The sequence below is a fragment of the Dipteris shenzhenensis genome, chromosome 1, assembly GCF_047967505.1.
Source record: "Dipteris shenzhenensis isolate YYH24624 ecotype China chromosome 1, Dip_SZ_1.0, whole genome shotgun sequence".
Classification (NCBI taxonomy): domain Eukaryota; kingdom Viridiplantae; phylum Streptophyta; class Polypodiopsida; order Gleicheniales; family Dipteridaceae; genus Dipteris; species Dipteris shenzhenensis.
In genome coordinates, this window is record NC_141596.1 from 51,952,771 (window position 1) to 51,975,267 (window position 22,497).

General features: G+C 42.2%; 1 protein-coding gene across 1 annotated transcript; it reads right to left on the minus strand.

The window, feature by feature from the left end:
* Positions 1-2,012: 2,012 nt before the first annotated feature.
* LOC147906010 (microbial Terpene synthase-like protein 13) lies at positions 2,013-21,496 on the minus strand. The gene is made up of 4 exons (XM_087383432.1): positions 20,927-21,496; positions 14,765-14,781; positions 12,990-13,027; positions 2,013-2,206 (listed from the first exon to the last, which is right to left on the minus strand). The coding sequence occupies exons 1-4, from the start codon at positions 21,494-21,496 to the stop codon at positions 2,013-2,015; spliced, it is 819 nt and encodes a 272-aa protein (XP_087239558.1).
* Between the last annotated feature and the right edge of the window lie 1,001 nt (positions 21,497-22,497).

The window sequence follows — 22,497 nt, forward strand, 5'->3', positions numbered from 1 at the left end:
CAATCAGGATGGAGGCTATCATGCCATTGGAATATGTTGTTCTGAGCCTCTGCATTGCAATCGAAGACAAGCTACTTTTGTAGGAGTCCATGGAGTTTTGACTTGATGGTCTGGAGAAGTTGGAGGAAGATAGGATGGAAAGTTACTACTTGAAATAGGTAGTGCAAGCACAAAGAAAGAGACTTGATTGGACTTGGCATCAAATAATAAGTTCTTTAAGAAGGGACACTTGGTCCTACTCTTCAACATCTGCATGGGCCGCATGCAAGGAAGCTGAAGATGCAGTGGTCAAGACCCTTTTGGATCTTTGAGTATTGTGAATCGACTTCTTTCTACTTGGCATATCTATAGGGATGGTGGGTATTACCATTGCCAATGAACGGGTTCCAATTGCAAAGATATCACCATGAAGGCCACCTTAAATGCCCATTCCTAGTCACACGTGAGGTACTCATTCCTTGGATAGGGGTAGGTGCACAAAATCCAATGGCAAGATTGTGCACTCCTTGTTGTGATGGTCACTTAACTGCTGGTGATATCTTGATTTCAGCATCAATCACCATGCAGCTCTGAGCCCTAGAATCAGCTAAGGATAGTTATACCCCTTGTTCACTCCGAATACCTCACACTTGTGCTCGTCCATCTTCTTCCTCATATCCTCGGTTTCCTATTCCTTCCTCTACTGAATCCTCCGTCCACTTGCAACCTCATGGGCATGGCACTGACACCATTTCTTATAGTAGCTATGCATTCATAACATGTTGAGAGTTCACGCTCAACATCATGTGATCATGTGTGCATAGCACCATCACGTGATCATATGTGCATAGCACTAACCTTATAGAGTGCTATAAAGGAAAGGGTTAGATCCCCTAACCCTAACCCTAAAAGGGTTTGTATATATTCTATTTTTTCAACTAATTCTAGTGTACAGTTAGTCATTTGTGGTGTGCTCTCTAGCTGTGCCCTCTCTCCTCATCTCCACTCTTCTCCTCTCCCCTCTTCATATATTGTCATGGTATCAGAGCTCCCTTGCCTTCCATTGAGGCATTGCAATTCTTGAGAGTGCGAGAGAGATTGTGAGATAGAGAGTTCTTTGATTGAAAGCGAGAGAGAGTTTTACATTCATTGCTTGTGTTCTTTGTGAGGACTTCCATTGTGATTGAGAGAGAAAGTTTCCGTCCATTATTCTTCGTTTGAGAGAGAGAAGTTGAAGGAAAAAGAGAGTCCTCCAATTGTTCTACAACAAGCTTGTGAAAGAACTCCAGCCAGAGAGATCAAGCTTCCAAGGCAACCTCAACAGCAAGCTTCTACGGTCTTAGTTCTCCTTCAAGGCGCACCTTCAAGCTCCAATGACCTTAGCTTGGCAGGTCACGGCCTCCTAAAGCTCATACGGATGGACGAGTTCTTCTCAGAAACTAGAAGCCTTTGCAAGGACTTCCAAGCTATAGTGTTGTGTCTCCTGACAGACCTCCAAGCCTCTCCAACGAGCAACGTGCTCCTTCATGGTCTGCTCCATCGTCTTCAACCGCCAACAACCTCTAGCACCATACGGCTCTTCCACACGGCTCTTCCACAGCAACGCCCTCGATGGCATTTCCAGCACGTAATGCATGCAACGTCGACGCTGCTCAAACTCTTTGGGCATCTTTAAAGCTCTCTCCAGCCTCAACGTTTCACCGACCACACTACTACGATGTGCCATTTGGACCTGCAACAAGCAGAGACTCTCGAAAGCATCTATGACCAAAGCACCTGCAAACCAACTACGTAGCTGCAAAGCCCAGCGTCTTCAATGGCCGCTCCGCGCAACAACAACGGGTTCATCGCGGGCTCACGGGCCACCTCCATCGCCATCTATGCTCCAAGAGCTCACGATCGGCTGAATGCACGATCTCCAATGCTCTCACAACCACCATAGCCACCGACGGCTCCTTTCTGCGGACTCCCTAGCGAACAGCGCCACCTAGCAAAAAACGCCCGCACGCCTCATTGAAAACTCCTAGCTTTGACTAAGCCAAGCTCCAGCGCCATCTCCGACGACCGGCCACCTCTCCAAGCAGCCACCGATTCACGACCTCCAAAGCCTTCAGGCTCTTGGCACCCGACGGCCCTTCAATGCCTGGCACAGCAATCGTCTCCTCCGCATGCCCGCACTCTTCAACAGAGCTCCAATCGGCCTCTCCAACGGAAACGACGATGGAATCTTCAAGATCCTATTGGCATCTCAACAGATTCTGTGAGCTTCTCCAAGCGACACGTGGCAAGATAAGATAGCACGTAGGCTAGGTCTCCAGTGTGCCACGTGGCAACCTTATCTCCAAGTGCCATGTCATCTACCATGTCAGCACCGGTAGCCACATCATCTGGCCATGTCACCAATGCCACATCATCAGGCCATGTCATCATCGATTGCCATGTCATCAGTGACACATCATCAGCCACGTCACTTGCCACATCATCAATGACATGTCATCAACCACGTCACTTGCCACATCATCAGTGACATGTCATCAACCACGTCACTTGCCACATCATCAGTGACACATCATCAACCACGTCACTTGCCATGTCATCAGTGACACGTCACCTCTGCCACATCAGTAGTGCCACCTCAGCACTGTCCCCTGCAGGCATAGTCCCTTGCATGTGCACACTCCTGCCACCTCAGCACAGAGCTTCATTGGCACACCTCTTGCTAAGCATAGTGCCACATCATCACTGCATGTGACTCACAGTGACACATCATCATTGAGCACCATTTGCACTCCTTTTGCCCCTCCACCTAGATCTCGTCACATCACATGCACATTTTGGCGCAAGTTACACTCACATTTGAGCCTCGCCGACAAAACCACTTCTTTCACGCACATTTGCCTTAGCACTTAAAAAGAACAAAAGAAAAGGAATTATTTGCTGCTCTTTCGTCGATCGATGGTTGGTTTAGATCTAGATCAGAGTAGACTAGATCGCCATAGAGGGGACGCTTTGAATTTCCCCAAGTTGCCAATCTAAGCCATGCCCAAAATTCCCGACTAGTACCCAGTCTATACGCTCACATCCGATTTCACATCATTACATTACCTGAAACCTTACGTTCATCAGTTCAGTGAGCAGACTTCAGAGTTCAGAGGCATTGCAGATTGATTCAGTGGGCAGATAGCACTTGATTTCACACACACACATGCCACCATTGTAAAGCCTATTCGGCTATCTCACGGCATTGTGCACATCATTTTTAGCCTTGTAAAGCCTCTTGGCTATTCCCGGCATCATTGCCACAAGCCTTGTAACACAGATCAGATTTTATATACTGCAGTTCTATCTTCACCGAAGGTACAGAGATTTCACTTGGCATCTTCAGTGTATTTGCAGTTGATTCATATAGAGTTTTTCAGGACACTTTCTGAGTACATTGTTTGCACCATGTCGACTAGCAACCTCAATCTGGAGGCATCTGCTAAGTTAGACAACTCCAATTATGGTACATGGAAATACCGAATGGAGACCATTCTTGTGCTTCAGGACAAATGGGAGTATGTTGATGGATCTATACCTAGACCATTGGCTGATCCAGCCACCAGTAGCTCTACTCCATCTGTTGTCACAGCGCCAGCAACGGAATCTACATCAGGATCTACATCTACATAAACAGTTTCCGCACCAGTAGCAGATCCTGCCATTGCCCAAGCTCAAGCAGAATGGGATAAGAAAGACAAGTATGCCTATCACCTGATCAAGTAGAATGTGCAAGATGTCATGCTAGGACAGCTCAACACAGTCAAGACATCAAAAGAAGCATGGGATATGTTCGCAGCTCTCTATGAGTCCAAGAACACATCTAGGATTCTCACCCTGAGAAACCAGATCAACCAGAGTTTCCGCAATAGCAATGAAACTGGTCATGCTTATGTACTCCGCATCAAAGACTACAACAATCAACTTGCAGCAGCAGGAGAGACTATGAATCCCGCAGAAATGGTTCAAGGAATCCTAAATGGACTAGGAGAAGGATATGAGAATCTAGTCTAGAGTATTGCCATCCAACGGCAAATTCCAACACTGGAAGAACTTCAGTCAGTTCTACTTGGTGAAGAACTCAGGACTCAGGCCATTCAAGCACGTAAAGGTCATTCTAATGATCAAGCATTCACAGCTTCAGACAGACGCAGAGGCAAAGGCAGAAACAGAGGTAGATCATATCAGAAAAGTGGTCATCATCAACCAAATCAAAGTCAGAATCAACATCAGCATCAGCATCATCCTCAGCAACATCAAAATCAGCAAAGAGGAAATCATTCCAATCGAGGAAGATTTCAAGGACGAGGGAATGCATCCACCAATGTGTCAAACATCCAGTGCAACTACTGTCACAAGTTTGGACACTATGAAAGAGATTGCCGCAAGAAGCAATACGACCAAGGCGGTCAATCCAGCAGTAATCGAGGGAATTCCCGAGGAAGAGGAAATCATCATGGTGGACATTCTAGTCACAGTCATTTTGCAAATGAACATGGAAATATGTTTCTTGCAAGCAAGGAATTGCATACAATGCACCTAGACAAATGCACCTAGACACTGATTTCAATCCCAAAGAGGATTTCAGCTATCAAGTCGACCAAGTGGAACAGGATCCTTGGTACATCGACAGCAGTGCATCATCTCATATGACAAATCATCAGGAATGGTTCACAGAAATGAAGCCATTAGAAGGACAAAAGAATGTCATCTACACAACAGACAATACACCGAATCCGGTTCAAGGGACAGGTGTTATCCCTATGAACAATTTCACTGGTACAAAAGGATTAGTCAAAGATGTGCTCTATGTTCCGAAGCTCAGCAAGAACCTTTTGTCAGTAGGTCAAATGACGGAACACAACTACAAAGTCATCTTCGACGGTGATGAATGCACTATCAGAGACAAATCCAAAAGAGGTCAGCTAGTAGCAAAAGGTGTCAAGGAAGGACGCTTATACAGGATGCTAGCTACAGTACCAGATAAGCATGCCATGTCAGCTCAAATGCAACAAATGCCACTATCTGCAAAATGGCACAAGAGATATGGTCATGTCAACTTCAAGTACTTATTAGATCTAAGGAATCAGAATATGGCAATTGGGATTCCGAAGCTACAGTTTCTTGGAAAGGTTTGTGAAGCATGCTGCTTCGGCAAACAAAAGTGAACCAACTTTGTCAGAAGTACCTCTCGTGCACGAGGTATTCTTGATTTGATTCATACAGATGTATGGGGTTATGCCCAGACCCGCAGCATCAATGGTTCACTTTACTACTTGACCTTCATCGACGACTACAGCAGATATTGTTGGGTCTACTTTTTGAAAGAGAAATCTGAAGTGTTTTCCAGATTTCAAGAATTCAAAGCCATGGTAGAAAACCAAATAGGCAGAAAGATCAAGGTCATGAGATCAGACAGAGGAGGTGAATACATGTCTTCAGCATTCATGAACTTTTGCAAAAATCACGGCATTCGAAGACAATTCACATGTGCAAATACTCCTCAGCAGAATGCAAGAGCTGAAAGGAAGAATGGGACTTTAGCAGACAGTGCTAGAGCAATGCTTAGTGAAAAGCATCTTCCGAATCAGTATTGGGTAGAAGCAATAGCTACAGCTAACTACTTGCTTAATCGGCTTCCTACCGAACCGATACAAGGTATGACTCCTTATGAAGCATTCACTGGACACAAGCCACGCATTGGGCATCTCCGCATATTTGGTTGCATAGCATATGCCCACATACATGATGATCATCGCAGAAAATTGGATGCCAAGTCACGCAAATGCATCATGGTTGGCTACAGTGAAAAAAGCAAAGCATACAAATTGTATGATCCCATCAACCGCAAAGTCATTATCTCCAGAGATGTAATCTTTGATGAGGAATCAGAATGGAAAACCTCACCTACACAGGAGATAGAAGCATCGACTTCACAGTCATCCACTTCATATACACTTAAACCAACTTTCAACTAATGTGATATGATGTATTAGAAGCACTTCGAAATGCAACACACAAACCACTTTATTTATGTGTAAACAAACTTTCAATTAGTATGATTTGACAAAGACTACATTAGAGAATTTGAGAGCACAATGGACATATGAAAAATTAAAACAATAGGCAAGAAAGTTAGCTTCACATTAATAAATACATATTTGCATGAGTATTCAATAAAGTTATCTACAATCCACACTTTGCGACCTAGCAGTTAGCCAATAAGTTGCCCCAATGCCAAGTGTATCGTACAACTCACGTGCCACTAGTGTATTACATGCTACACATGCACTTCTTGTTTTCAATTGTCCACAAGGCACACCAAGTGAAAAAAATGATGGCACAACAACACATAGTACTGAGTGGCTGTATCAAAGAGATCTTGTCAAATAGGATACAAAGGTCCTTCAGGCACATATGTGATAGGAAAAGGAAGGGTGGATGGCTTGCGAGTAGCTAGGTCAATGAAGTCAGGATCTATATCTTGGATGGCTCTACCCACATTTATATGTTGAAGGGCTTGTTGCACATCCCTAACTTACCGATGGTAAGTAGTGGCAATGAGTTTGTAATCAGAGCACATTCTTAGTTTCTGGTGTGCTCCCTCTATGCGCAAGCAAGATGTTCAGCTGTTTGACCTCTCACTTGAGATGCTCCTTCTCACTCAAAACATTTTGATGCTCGTGCACTGCATCTTGGACAATTAATGGTGTGAAGGTGAGTTCTTTTCTACGAGTGCCATGAGCAAGTGCTACTACTCCCTCTTCCACGTTCATGAAAACTTCAAAATGTGTAGACAATATAAAAGTGAACCTCAAACCTAACTCACAAATAGATTGAAACAAAAATCACAATAGATGGTGGAAATTTCTATCTGAGGATGGACTTCCAATGTCTAAAGGTAGTGATGCAACCACACGAACTAGTGGAGGTGCACTCCATGCAAGCTCATCCGTTTGCGGCTTGTCAGCAAAGTCCACAAGATGACGGGAAGCTAACCCAACACAAATTTTGTATACAACATCTTCACAAAGTATTGTTGAATACAACTATGTGGTGATCTTACTACACCATCTCATAAAGAAAACATGCATTCTCATGCATAGCTTGGTGTGTGCATTGTTTTATGGGCCATCTCTCATGGGCCCATTGAGAGACTCTCCACACCGACGGCAACTACTCAATGATGATAGCCTCATGAATGTGTCTCACTTTCCAACCATTCGAGTCATGGTAGGAGCTTTCTTGTGCAACTGCAACCGCCTCTGCCCTCCTACTCTCGTGCCATGTAGCATCGATGATGTCCATTAAGTACTTCATTGCACTTTTTGAGCAAGATTCTTGGCCTTGGGCCTCAAAGGTAGCTTGTGTATATGGTGTGTGTGAGGACAATGCCATATTGCATAAAACTGACAGAAGCCTAGCGGTAGCATAAAATTTATAGAAAATACCATGAAAACCATGAAATTGGTGTGTAGAATGAGGAGTTTCTATCCGAGTAGGCTTGAATGAAATAACACAACATAATTAGCTACACATGAGCATGTTGAATGAAATGTAATTAGAAACACGTGAAGCATCCATTCCTAGTTCTCGAATGCGTAAGATGAAATTTTGAGCGGGCTTGAATGAAATAACATAGCACAATTAACAAAGATGGAATTGTGATTGCTGCTCATGCACATTATTTATTGAAGGTGGAGTTTTGATTGATGAAAAGAGCATGTAGGACTTAACATTTGCAAAATAGTGGACTTACATTGTGAAAGGACTTACATTCATGAAGTAAAATTTTGTACAACCCAAAGAGTTTCATTTCAAATCCAAAGTGTAGTAAAATCTTCATCTCTTTTGTGGGTTGCAAAGCCTCTTCTTCATTGGCCATGTGTGCATGGATTTTATTCAAATTTTAGTCCATGGAGGCACATGCCTTGAGGTTGTCGTGCATAAATTTATTTTTGCAATCAAGCGAGGGTCTCACTACAATGTCATTCTTAGCGATATTTTGACCATACTGATCAGCATCATAAATTAATTTGGTGATTTTGACAAAATATGAAGAGGGGAGAGGAGAAGAGTGGAGATGAGGAGAGAGGGCACAGCTAGAGAGCACACCACAAATGACTAACTGTACACTAGATTTGGTTGAAAAAATAGAATATATACAAACCCTTTTAGGGTTAGGGTTAGGGGATCTAACCCTTTCCTTTATAGCACTCTATTGGGTTAATGCTATGCACATATGATCACGTGATGGTGCTATGCACACATGATCACATGATGTTGAGCGTAAACTTTCAACACCTTCCCTCAAGATCAACATCATGAAATAGGCCTTCCCTCAAGATGATGATTCTGGGGAATCAAAGAAGAACTGAGCATTACATTCCATCACACCCCTTTAATGGGAATGTCCTTCCTCTGCATCAAACCAAGAGCTAATCGGTGTTTCTCGAATAGCTCTTTACCGAGTGGTTTGGTAAATATGTCTGCAACATTCTCTTTGGTATCACAATGCTGTAGTGTGATTTCACCAAGTAACACTCTTTCTCTGATGAAGTGCTCTCTGACATCAATGTGCTTTGTCTTGGAGTGATATACTGGATTCTTGGCCAATGCTTGAGCCGATTGATTATCGCAGTATATTGTTGTTGGCTTTGACTCATTAAAGTAATTTATTTCTGACAATAGTCTTCTGAGCCATATAGCCTCACATGCACCTGTAGTGAGTGCTCTATATTCTGCTTCAGTCGAAGACAAAGAAACAGTTTGTTGTTTGTTTGACAACCATGAAAATGCATATCCTTGTGTCGATCTCCTAGTCTCATGATCTCCGGCATAGTCACTGTCATAGTATCCATGCAACCATGGATGACTTCCTCTATATTCTATCCCAAACTGTCTTGTACCTCTGATGTATCTCAAGACTCTTTTGGCTGCATTCCAGTGAGACTGTTTTGGATTTGCCATAAACTGTGCTAGTGAGCTTACTACATAACAAAATATCTGGCCGTGTGATTGTCAGATATATAAGAGATCCGATGAGTTGCCTATAGTACCTATCATTGACTGTAGGCTTTTCTGAATCCTTAGTAAGTTCCAAACTCTGCTCCATGGGAGTGGCTGAAATCTTGCAGTCTGCCATATGAAACTTCTTCAGGAGACTGTCAACATACTTGAGCTGACTCATGAATGTGCTATCTGAATCTCTCCAAAACTCAATTCCAAGACAATACTTGAGCTTGCTTTAAGCCGTAGAGACTTTTCTTGAGATGGCAAACCTTATTCTCCTTTCTTGGTTCAACATAACCTGCTGGTTGTTGCATGTAGACTTCCTCGCCTAAATAACCATTGAGAAATGCATTCTTGACGTGGATCTGATACACATTCCATCTATTGAGTGTCACTAGGGATATCAAGAACCATATGGAATCCATCTTTGCTACTGGAGCATAAGTCTCATCATAGTCCTGACCATATTGTTATGCAAATCCTTTTGCAACTAATCTGGCATTGTATCTTTGAATACTTCCATTTGGATTGTACTTCACTTTGTATACCCATTTGTTTGCTATGGCCTTCTTTCCTAGTGGAAGGTCACATAATTCCCAAGTATTATTGTTATACAAAGGATCCATTTCTTCATTCATAGCAGTTTGCCATTCTGGCTTGTCTACTGCGTCTTTGAAGTACACTGGCTCTTCTGTAGCCATGATGGTAGTCATAAGAGCATAGTTGGTGGTTTCAACTTGAATTGCTTTGCCTTTTTGAACATATGTCAATCTGGCTGGAGGTCTGCTTTCCCTAGTGGACCGTATGAGCTATTGTGGCTTTGCTTGGGGTGTTATTGGAAATTCTTGCTCTTCTTCATCAACCTATTCTGTAGATGACTGTGAAGTCGGTGCTTCTATCTCCTGTGTAGGTGAGGTTTTCCATTCTAATTCCTCATCAAAGATTACATCTTTGGAGATAATGACCTTGCGGTTGATGGGATCATACAATTTGTATGCTTTGCTTTCTTCATTATACCCAACCATGATGCATTTGCTTGACTTCGCATCCAATTTCCTGCGATGATCATCATGTATGTAGGCATATGCTATGCAACCAAATATGCGGAGATGCCCAATGTGTGGCTTGTATCCAATGAATGCTTCATAAGGAGTCATACCTTGTATCGTTTTGCAGTAGGAAGCCAATTAAGCAAATAGTTTGCAGTGGGTATTGCTTCTGCCCAATACTAATTTGGAAGGTGCTTTTCACTAAGCATTGCTCTAGCATTGTCTGCTAAAGTCCCATTCTTCCTTTTAGCTCTTGCATTCTGTTGAGGAGTATTTGCACATGTGAATTGTCTTCAAATGCCATGATTTTTGCAAAAGTTCATGAATGCTGAAGACATGTATTCACCTCTTCTATCTAATCTCATGACCTTGATCTTTCTGCTTGTCTAGTTTTCTACCATGGCTTTGAATTCTTGAAATTTGGAAAACGCTTCAGATTTCTCTTTCAGAAAGTAGACCCAACAATATCTGTTGTAACTTCGTCGATGAAAGTCAAGTAGTAAAGTGAACCATTGATGCTGCAGGTCTGGGCATAACCCCATACATTTGTATGTATCAAATCAAGAATACCTCGTGCACGAGAGGTACTTCTGCCAAAGTTGGTTCGCTTTTGTTTGCCAAAGCAGCATGCTTTGCAAACCTTTCCAAGAAACTGTAGCTTCGGAATCCCAATTGCCATATTCTGATTCCTAAGATCTAACAAGTACTTGAAGTTGACATGACCATATCTCTTGTGCCATTTTGCAGATAGTGGCATCTATTGCGGTTGAGCTGACATGGCATGCTTATCTAGTACTGTAGCTAGCATTCTATATAAGCATCCTTCCTTGACACCTTTTGCTACTAGCTGACATCTTTTGGATTTGTCTCTCATAGTGCATTCATCACTGTCGAAGATGACTTTGTAATTGTGTTCCATCATTTGACCTACTGACAAAAGGTTCTTGTTGAGCTTCGGAACATAGAGCACATCTTTCACTAATCCTTTTGTACCAGTGAAATTGTTCATAGGGATAACGCCTATCCCTTGAACTAAATTCGGTGTATTGTCTACTATGTAGATGACATTTTTCTTTCCTTCTAATGGCTTCATTTCTGTGAACCATTCCTGATAATTTGTCATGTGAGATGATGCACCGTTGTCGATATACCAAGGATCATGTTCCACTTGGTCGACTTGATAGCTGAAATCCTTTTTGGGATTGAAATTAGTGTCTGGGTACATTGTATCAGTCTGATGCATTTCGTCGCTTGCAAGAAACATATTTCCATGTTCATTTGGAAAATGACTGTGACTAGAATGTCCACCACGATGATTTCCTCTGCCTCAGGAATTCCCTCGATTACTACTAGACTGATCGCCTTGGTCGTATTGCTTCTTGTGAAAATCTCTTTCATGGTGTCCAAACTTGTGACAATAGTTGTACTGATTGTTTGACACGTTGGTGGATGCATTCCCTCATTCTTGAAATCTTCGTCGGTTGGAATGATTTCCTCTTTGCTGATTCTGGTGTTGCTGATGCTGATGCTCATGTTGCTGATGATGACCACTTTTCTGATATAATCTACCACTACCTCTGCCTCTGCCTCTGCTTCTATCTGAAGCTGTGAATGCTTGATCATTAGAATGACCTTTATGTGCTTGAATTGCTTGCGTCCTGAGTTCTTCACCAAGTAGGACTGCCTGAAGTTCTTCCAGTGTCGGAATTTGCCGTTGTATGGCAATACTCTGGACTAGATTCTTGTATCCCTCTCCTAGTCCATTCAGAATGACTTGAACCATTTCTGCGGGGTTCATTGTCTCTCTTGCTGCTGCAAAGTTGATTGTTGTATTCTTTTATGCGGAGTACATAAGCATGACCGGTTTCGTTGTTGTGAAAAGTCTGGTTGATTTGCTTTCTTAGTGTGAGAATCCTGAATGTGTTCTTAGACTCATAGAGAGCTGCGAACATATCCCATGCTTCTTTCGATGTCTTGACTGTTTTGAGCTATTCTAGCATGACATCTTGCACATTCTGCTTGATCAGATGATAGGCATACTTGTCTTTCTTATCCCATTCTGCCTGAGCTCGGGCAATGGTAGGATCTACTACTGGTGCGGAAACTATTTGTATAGCTGTAGATCCAATTGTAGATCCCATTGCTGGTGCTGTGACAACAGATGGAGTAGAGCTACTTGTGGCTGGATCGGCCAATGGTCTAGGTGTAGTAGACCCATCAACATACTCCCATTTGTCCTAAAGTACAAGAATGGTCTCCATTCAATATTTCCATGTGCCATAATTGGAGTTGTCTAACTTAGTAGATGCCTCCAGATTGAGGTTGCTAGTCATAGACATGGTGCAAGAAATGTACCCAAAAGTGTCGTGAAAATCTTTGTATGAATCAACTGCAAATACACTGACTGTGCCAAGGGCTTTACAAGGCTGAAATGATGTGCACAATGCTGTGAGATAGCCGAATAGGCTTTACAATGGTGGCATGTGTGTGTGAAATCAAGTGCTATCTACCCACTGAAACAATATGCAATGCCTCTGTACTCTCTGAAGTCTACTCACTAAACTGATGAACATAAGTTTTCAGGTAATGTAATGATGTGAAACCGTATGTGAGCGTATGGACTACTCCGAGTAGGTACTAGTCAGGAATTTCCAGCATGGCTTAGATTGGCAACTTGGGGAGATTTAAAGCATCCCCTCTATGGTGATCTAGCCTACGCTGATCTATATCTATACCAACTATCGATCGATGAAAGAACAGTAAATAATTCCTTTTCTTTTGTTCTTTTTAAGTGCTATGTCAGATGCTCGATGTAGAGAGAAATGTGCGTGAAGGAAGTGGTTTTGTTGGCGAGGTTCAAATGTGAGTGTAACTTGCACCAAAATGTGCGGCTGATGTGACAACGCGTACAGCATGAAAAAACGAGCGACTTTCCTTTTTGAAGCACCCTCAAATTCTTCCTAGATCAAGAGATACGACTTGATCTAGGTGGAGGGGCAAAAGGAGTGCAAATGGTGCTCAATGATGATGTGTCACTATGGGTCACATGCAGTGTTATGTGGCACTATGACTACCAAGAGGTGTGCCAATGGACATCTGTGCTGAGGTGGCAGGAGTGGTTACATGAAGTGACTGTGGAGCACTATGTGTGCCTGCAGGGGTCAGTGCTGATTGGATAGCTGAGGTGGCACAAATGATGATGTCAGTAGATGATGTGGTAATAATGACATGGCAGTGATGACATGGCTATGCTGATGTGGCAGATGAGCTGGTAGCATGACGTGTCTATGATGACATGGCACAAGTGACGTGGCAGATAACATGTCAGATAAGGTTGACATGGCACATGCTGATGTGGTAGATTGACTTTGACTCACACATGGTAGTCGGTGACAACTGGCAGATAAGCTGATGATGTGGTAGCTTCATGGGGCTGCTGACATGTCACTTAGAGTGACGTGGCAGATAGGGTGCCATGTGTCACAATTGTGACCAAACCACCTAACCAAGGTTGACGGAACCTAACCCTGGTTAGCTCCTATCTGCAACATATCAGTCTAAGAGCAAGAGAGACTCTAAGTAGGAAGACGACGACGAAATGGCCACTTGGAGAAGATGATGGCAAAGAGACAATCCGTCATTGTGTCATTGCATGCACGGAGCTCGTTTTGGAGTTGCGGCGCTTCACCATCTTCTTCACCTTCAAGCTTGCAAGCTCACAGCCGTTTGAGTGATGCTTCGATGCTGTAGAAGACGTCGAAGCCCATGGAGGTAAGGAGGCCATTTGGAGCTTCATTGCAGGAATGAAAGAGCGCTGGAGTGCTAGAAGGAACCTTAGAGCTTCTTAGTATAGTTGGGTGGAGAGGCTATCGTTGGAGCGCTCGCTGAATAGAGAGGCAAGGTTGGAGCGTTGGCCATCTTGCATGATGGAGCGTTGGAAGCTGCTGTAGGGAGGCCATCTAGGAAGGCACGCGGCTAAGAGTAGAAGGCTGTGGGTCGCACTCGAGGTGAAGTGTTGTTGCTTCGGGATTGCCCACAAGTTTGTTGCAGAAAGGAGCACGGTAGGATGGCCTGTTGTCAGAGGGTCACCCGTGAAGCTATTGTTGGGGGGTCATCCATGGAGCAGTTGATGCTGAGAAGCCGCCTTTACTGGGGAGCCATCATTTTACAAGTTGAGAGCGTGGAGTAGAGGCCTTGCAGATAGTCATTGAGGCGGTTAAGGAGCTAGCTACTGGTGATGCAAGTGCTGCTAGAGACCTTTGTAGTTTGGAGAGGCGTCTGGCTTTCCAAACTATGAGAACTATGAGTTTTTCTTGCCTTGTAGTAGGCCGTGCTTGCTGTTGCATGAGCAAGAGTTAGAGGGTTTCTTATGCATTGCTAGCTCTCTCAATGAAGCATGTCTCTCAACATGTCTCCCTCTCACAGCAGAAATCTCTCAAGAAGGCTCTACCTATTTTCCTCACAAACACTTGAAGAAGATCACTCTCTCTTGCTTTCAATCAAAAAACTCTCGCAGTGGAGTTGAATGGATGGAAATCTTTCCAATGAATGGAAATTCTCTATCAAAGAAAGCGAAGGTTCTCTCAACAGAAGAGAACACTCAATCTCTCTCGATCTCTCAATCTCTCAATCACTCTCACAAGAAGGATGGCATCTCAGCAGAAGGCAAAACCATGCTCTGATACCATGACAAAATATGAAGAGGGGAGAGGAGAAGAGTGGAGATAAGGAGAGAGGGCACAGCTAGAGAGCACACCACAAATGACTAACTATACACTAGATTTAGTTGAAAAAATAGAATATATACAAACCCTTTTAGGGTTAGGGTTAGGGGATCTAACCCTTTCCTTTATAGCACTCTGTTGGGTTAGTGCTATGCACATATGATCACGTGATGGTGCTATGCACACATGATCACATGATGTTGAGCGTGAACTATCAACAGATTTCTCCAAATAACCAACCCACAGCATAATAGCCGGTGTGAGGTGACCACTTGGGCCCTTTGTTCTTGGGGCTGCCTCTTCCCTACAATAAAGTTTTAGAGCAAACCAAGAAAATCTTGCACATGGAGCACATCTGGGATCTTGTGTCTCACGACTCTTTGTCCAATGCAATGAGCTTCCACAACAAGACAAAGCACCCATAGACGCGCACACAGACGCGTTTATTGAACTAAATAAAAAACTTACGGGCGCATCTATTTGCGCGTCTATTTTCATGTCTGGAGACCCACGTCTACTAGCGTGTCTATATAGCAGACACATGCGCGTATAGACATGCATTTAGACGCTTAAATAGACGCTCTTATAAACGTGTAGACGCTTGTCGAACAGACAGACGCGTATATAGATGCATTTATAGATGCACTGATAGATGCGCTTTATAATATTTTTTTAAAAATTTACAGAATGCTGTGTATGTTGTGTATGCTATATAGTTACAAGAATCCCATTTCCACATTATGTAATTCAATTCTTACAGCCAATGCAATCGCATTTTAATTACAATTCCAAATAAAACATTACAACTCCAAAACGCAATAAAATGCGTGCTTAATAGTGATGTGATGAAAAGATGGGTGACAAGATACGAGGATGCAAAGGCAAGAAGACAAGAAGAAAGGGCCCTCTTTCATACACACCACGGATCTCCTGTGCCATACCCTCAGTATCTAAGAGCACTTCCAAAGGATATTCATGTGGATTGGCTACTTGATGAAATGGAAAAAGCAGAGAAATATGAGGGGATGCATATCACAATGGAAGAATGGGAGTATGCTAGGGGATGCATGAGCAAGGTTGGTATATAGAATGTCATGCATAAGTTAGGAGCTTTCAATAATTTAGATTGCTTATTTAATTGATTTTTTCTTGGTGTAGTGCACTATTTTCAATGCTAGATGGTGTGAGGGCAAGCATTTTCGAACACAATAGATTGATGATAAGAGAAACACACAAGATTGCGGCATCATTGCTAGCTTTCAGGGAGCCAATGGAGCCATGGATGATTATTGTGGCATAATCCAAGATATTATTATGCTTGACTTTCGACACTTCTTTGTGTATGTTTTGGATGTAAAGTGGTTTAAGGACGTGGTGGAAAGAGGCCCTAATGCAACAATCAAACGCCATGCAAGTGGCTTTGTAACTATTGACTCCACAAAGTTTTGGCAAAGTAGGAAGGACACACTAGTACTACCGCAACAATGTGAACAGGTACTGTGCACACATATAAAAATACTCGCTTTTAAATATTTGATGCAAGAAAAATAACATGATTGTATTTGTGTTTGAATTAGGTTGTCTATCAACCAATGGTGGATAATAATAGATGGTGGCATGTCATACCTATTATGCCACGTTCCAAAGTGATGTATAGTACATTTACTAATATGGAGCGTATGGAGGATGATCATCGCTATGGACGTGATGATGACCGTGATACGAGAGAGGAGGATGATCATGAGATAGGAGATACAGATATTGAGGCCATTACCCATGAGGACGAGCCTACCATTGGTGATGCTGATTTCGATGAGCACATGAGTAGCACAAGTAGTAGTGGGTTGAATGTATTTGTAGATCTAAACACTTGTTTGGATTTTGAAGTAGATAGTTTGGCAAGATCTCATTGAGGATGAGATTGAACCGTAGCCCCATCATTGATATTGGCAAAACTATTTTACATATTGTTTCATTCTCCTTACCTCACTTAATTCTTATAGATGTGGGCTTGCAAAAAAGCATTGATGTTTTTGTTAAAATTATGTGCTTTGGTAATCATGGGCAATGTTTGGAAAGCAATGATGTACACCAAAATCTCACTTTTTGTATTCTCTGGTTTGTGTCTATCTACGCATCTAAATGCACGTCTGATTCTCAGTGTAAACGTGCTAATACACGCGCAAATAGACGCGCTGATAAACACGATGTTAGACGGCCCGTATTTTCTCAGTTTAGATGCGCAAATAGACGTGTTAATACACGCACAAATAGACGAGTTGTTAGACGCGCTTTTAGACGCGCCCGTAATTCCTCTACTAAAGCAACGCCTATAGACGTGCCCGCTATTTTGCGCATCTACCAAGCGCGTCTATAGTTGCTTTGTGTTGTTGTGTTCCCTAATCAATTATCCCCACATGCATTTCTCATCGGCAATGAAGTCGAGCATATAGTTACATGCATTCAAATCTATACATGTATATACCTTCTAGCATGCACTACCTTCAGTGCACTGATCGCAACCAGTAGCGATAGGCAAGGATTGATCTACAAACAATCACGCCCGCTTTTTTATCACTAGGTTTTCCCAAACATGACGAGAGTCCTCTCTTAGGTACCAATGTTTGCTTTGCTACCTATAGCTTTCCAAAGTTGCAAGAAAATGCATAAACATGTTATGGATTGAGCCACCATTAAAGAATGGACTGATAATCGATAACTCCTCATCATCAGAACGTCCTATGGCATGACACACGCCTCTGTATGTCATTGACATGGCAGCTCCATCTTCAACATGGCATATGCATCAACAACATCGTGTTTACTTCTTTTTCCTTCATATGAAGCTGTTGATTTTAGACTTGAAACACCAACAATTGATACTCAGTGCACCCTTCCTTCCACTCCCGATCCCAATTTCTTAAGGACCATTATTGCATGATGTAGAAAGTTCACATCATATTTGCACTTGGAAACATATTGAGTGCACATTTGCATTGATGTCCTACCTTGGGCAACTCCTACATTAATCTCTTCTTTTGCCTCATTCGTGGAGGCCACAAGGTGTGTGCCAACTAATCCTTTCTCTCTCATGTTTTTTAGGCAATGGAAGCCTACATTTTGGACCACTTAATTGCACAAGAACAAGCTTTGCCTCTCCATCCAATGACAACTCAAAATCTTGATGGGATCTCAACAATTCTAGTTGGCACAACACATCACCAAGCATTCTAGTTTAATTACTTCATGCACATCACGCTTGGGCACTACTCTACAAGCTACATGAAACCAAGTTGTGACATGACAAACTCGCATTTTTATCTCTCCTCAATTCCAGCAAGATGTTAGCTGCCATGATGAACAGCTAGACAATGCTATGATTGTATCTCTCTCATCAATTTAGGCGAGATGTTGGGTTCCATGATGAAAAGCTAGACAGTGCTATGATTGATCTAGAAAACACAATTCGTTACTTGCATTCAAAAGAAGATCCAATGATCTATAAGCAATTACAACATACATATGACAATGACAAATGTACAAATTCAACCAACTATCCTCGATGCAGCATGTAAGATTGAAAACCCTCTATTGTCACATAAATATGATGCTTCATAAACTACATCAGGTTATATCCTACTCTATTACTACACATTTGTGAATCTAAAACTATAAACATATAACAATAACACAAAGCCAAGATGATCTCGATCAGCTTTGCCAATCACAAATTCAGCTGCTGGGAAAGGTTGAAATTGAGGTCACTACAAGATACAGGCCACTTTTCGACGCCGATACTGATGCTAAATACAAAGAAAAAAAAACTTAACCAGTGAAAAGTGTTGGAATGTTCTACATCGCAAAGAAAGTGTTGATATAGTCATCGGTATGGGCATTGGTAAGTGAATGTTTCCAGTGTCAGTATGGGCATCGGTATGAACATTGGTATCTACCGACACTGGAGTGTCAGTATATACCAACGTTCTAACAGAATTTAAAAAAATTATGGGGTAGGATGGGGCTTGTTTTAGTCCCATCTTGCCCCACAAAAATTTTTTTCATTATAAATGTTACAAAAGAGGTCTACAAAATTACATTACAATGTTACAAAAAGGGTCTGCAAAATGGCAAAAGTGCCGAGGTTGAAAATGGAAAATCTACCACATTAATGCGCTACAAAATGGCAAAAGTGCCGAAGTGGAAAATGGCAAATCTACTGAAATAATGCCCTATAAAATGGCAAAAGTGCCAAAATACCAAACGACAAAATGTCCTATCCTACTGCTCCTCCTCCCCCTCCAACTCTCCTCATCCTCCTCGCCCTCCTCGTCCTCCTTGCCCTCCTCGTATATAGCCTCTCTGTGTAGGCCTGATCCACCTCCTCTTCTATGAGCCTCTCTGCTTCGTCTTAAGATCTAGTCTCCATGTCTAGGTCTCTATATGGGTCAAAGTTTCCTCCCTAAGAACGAAACAAGTTAGGAAATAAGATAAGAGCGTCGATTGTAAGACAACGATGAGGATTAGGGTATACTCACATGATGCTTTGCCACCTTTTGCCAATTGATTCTATATCCTTCTTGACCTTATGTACTCGTCGTCATCTGGAAGCCTACCAATCATAGATTTATGTGGATCCAAATTCAAGGAGGTAGATATGAATAACAAAACATTTGAATGATTAAACATAGTAGATATTCAGTAGAAGATGAATATATACTTACATAAAACCCCTTTTGTTGATCACACATGCTATCTTACATATTTCTTAGTGCCCCCCCCCCCTGGGGCTTCACATGCAACATAACTCTTGAAATTATTTAACAATCTCATTCAAAACGTTAATTTCTTTTTTTTTAATCTCACATTCGAATTTGGAATGTGTGTTATTGCTTGGAGACCAAGTTTTTCAAATTATGTTAGGCACTGCATAAGTTATGCGCCAGGCAAGTTACCCATATGCAATATACTTCACAAAAAATGGCTACATGACCTAATCATGCATTGGCTTCATACATCCCCACATCTTACTTGGATATCTCTTAGATACAATCTCAAAAGGCATATATAAACTAGGAGCTACAATCGATAGGTTTTTTTCTCCTCATATGATTTGTGACTATCTTGAATTTATATTATGGATTAAGATTCGAATATTAGATGGCATTGCATAATTATCCATGTACCAACAAGCATGTACATATGTTACAAAGGTAAGTGTGCCTAAGTGGCACTCTTGCTTATGTGGTAGGATTGCCTATGTTAGTGATGGTGTGGCATTGTGCAACATAGTACTATTGAGGTACATGTAGCAACAATGTGGCTATATGCCAATTGTTATCTTATCTGAGTTTTGCTTTATGCCTATGGAAGCTTGCTTTATGTGCAACATCTATGTGAAGCTCTATCCTCACACTACCTATGTGTGCTTGTCTCTGTGTCTCATGTTGTTGTGTTGTTTACTTCTTTAGCTTGTCTATAGTGGCATGTTGTTCACCGTGTAGAAACAAAGCTTTTAAGGGACATTTTAGCTATTCTATTCTATATTCTGGAAAGGTGCATTGTAAAAAATGATGTCTTGGCTTTCAAAGGTTAAAGCTATGAATTGTTCTTTTGAGGAAAAAGCCGCAGCTTTTAAAGATAGAAGCAACACTTAAAGGAACTCCGCATTTATTATATTATGTATCATATTATCTAAAATCCGAATGCCATGCTTTTCATGCAGTAAGTAGGAATGGGCTCTTATTAAAGAACTTTTTCTTTCATAAGAAAGCAAAGTAAGAGCAAGGTTTTATTATGGAAAAACTTTAATTGGCTTATGTGCCATCAATAGAACTATCTATAAGGTCAAAACTTGTTGATTCAAAAAACTAAGGGAACATTTTAATTTAGTAGCTTTATTTTCCATACATATTGTACAAGAGATAAAGGAGGTTTTGAAAGATAACAAGTCCCAAGAGGCATACATTGTGACCTTATGATAGATAGTACATGACCTTACATGTGATAACTATGTAAGCATGAACTGATTGATGCCTTTAAATAAGGGATATTTGAGAGGCAAACTTTCAAATCAAGCTTTTAGATCGATGTGTAGACATGACCTTACATATGTAGGCATCAGTGTGTAGATAGATCTGCATATCGAGCACTCAAAGAGTTCCAGTAAAGTGTTCCCGCCAGCCAATTGCCCACACCTTCGAGATAGCCTTGCAGCCCAGCTTTATCCATCAGGCTTGTCTTCCTTATCTCGTTCACCAGCCTAACACACTCCTCGTCTTTGACTTTGATTAGCTCGCACACTTCCGAAACAATCCCCGACAAGTCGACAGGACTGCATGTGGATTTGGATTTTGAATAGTCCAAATACATCACTGCAATAAGATTGAAATAATCGCCTTCAAGATACTCCTTTTTGAACGACACCAGATCGTTCACCCAGCAGAGATTGTCGGTTGTGGCGTCCTGCAGTTTGGAAATGAGTGGATTCGTGTATGTTTCTTCATCAAGCTCTACGCCCAGCGTGTACTCCATCAGTATGGAGGCCGGATACCACCCATAAGTGCATCGACGTATTTCAATGAAAGTGTTTAGATCAGGAACAGTCTGTGTTTGTCGATAGATAATCTGGCTCCTATTCGCGTCGAGGAACGCCTTGAAGTATCGGATAAAGCGACCCTGCTGCGTCTTCGGCATCTCTTCGCAGATCTCGTTCCACCAATCAGCGGCAGTTTCGGTTTTATCACGCGCGCCACGTGAGAAGAGGACGAGTTACTGATGACTTTGCCTTCTAAGACACCTATAATTGATTGCAAAATCTCATCAGCCGCAGCCGAGTTGGCTCCCATTTCCTTGGGATCGTCAAGGAAGTTATCCAACAAGAACATCCAGGCGACGTGCTTGACTATGGGTACCATCCGTTTGCTAATACCATTGGCATAGGCCAGGCACGCAAAGAGATGAAACCTGGACTCAACAAGGAGTTTGTCGGTAAAGCCAGATTTCGCAAGGTCCTTGAAGCGGGATACGACCCAGGAATCACAAATGGATTTGAGTTGAAGACAATCGGGGTGATTGTTCGAGGGAAAGGAGCATTGGGGATGGGAATAGTTATATTTTGGACATTGGAAAGCAAGTTCTCCATGGAGGAAGATAGAATGAAGACAGACGAAGATAGAATGAAGACAGACAGATCGAAGGGGATAGAGCGGGAGTCGGTATGCTGGTAAGTCGAGAAGAAGAAGATCGGTAATAGATAGAGCCCGACGGAGTAAGATCAACGTGTCCTATATTTCAGACAGGTCCTATCCCATCAACGCCGGGTCCCTAGCCTATTTAGTGGGTCGGCGAAAAAGCTGAGCGTCGGAAGTGCAAAAGATTATAGACGATTGGAATTGATCCAACAACATTATTTATACGCTCTAACTACCACACTATAATTAACATCGTATTTATAATCACATGTTATTATAAGCATCTTTTCCAGGGCCCCCCCCACATCCAGTACGGACAAAGCGGAAACCCCTAAATCTATCATAAAGCCATGCTTCCTACTTAGGGGCTTAGCACATGGGAAGAAATAGGATGGGAATGGGAAAAGGTGGTCCCAAGTGGTCCCATGCATATTTCTATCCTATTGCCATCCCACCATGTGCTAACAAAAAAAGATCTAGGGATGGGTTTAGGAGGAAGAGGAC

Bases quoted from the DNA above. Each gene is read 5' to 3' on its own strand.
- LOC147906010 (XM_087383432.1), bottom strand. From the start codon at position 21,496: ATGCCGAAGACGCAGCAGGGTCGCTTTATCCGATACTTCAAGGCGTTC. The intron at 2,207-12,989 runs GTACGCGTTGTC...AGGATCTTGAAG, and splicing joins GTCGCTCGTTTTTTCATGCT to ATTCCATCGTCGTTTCCGTT.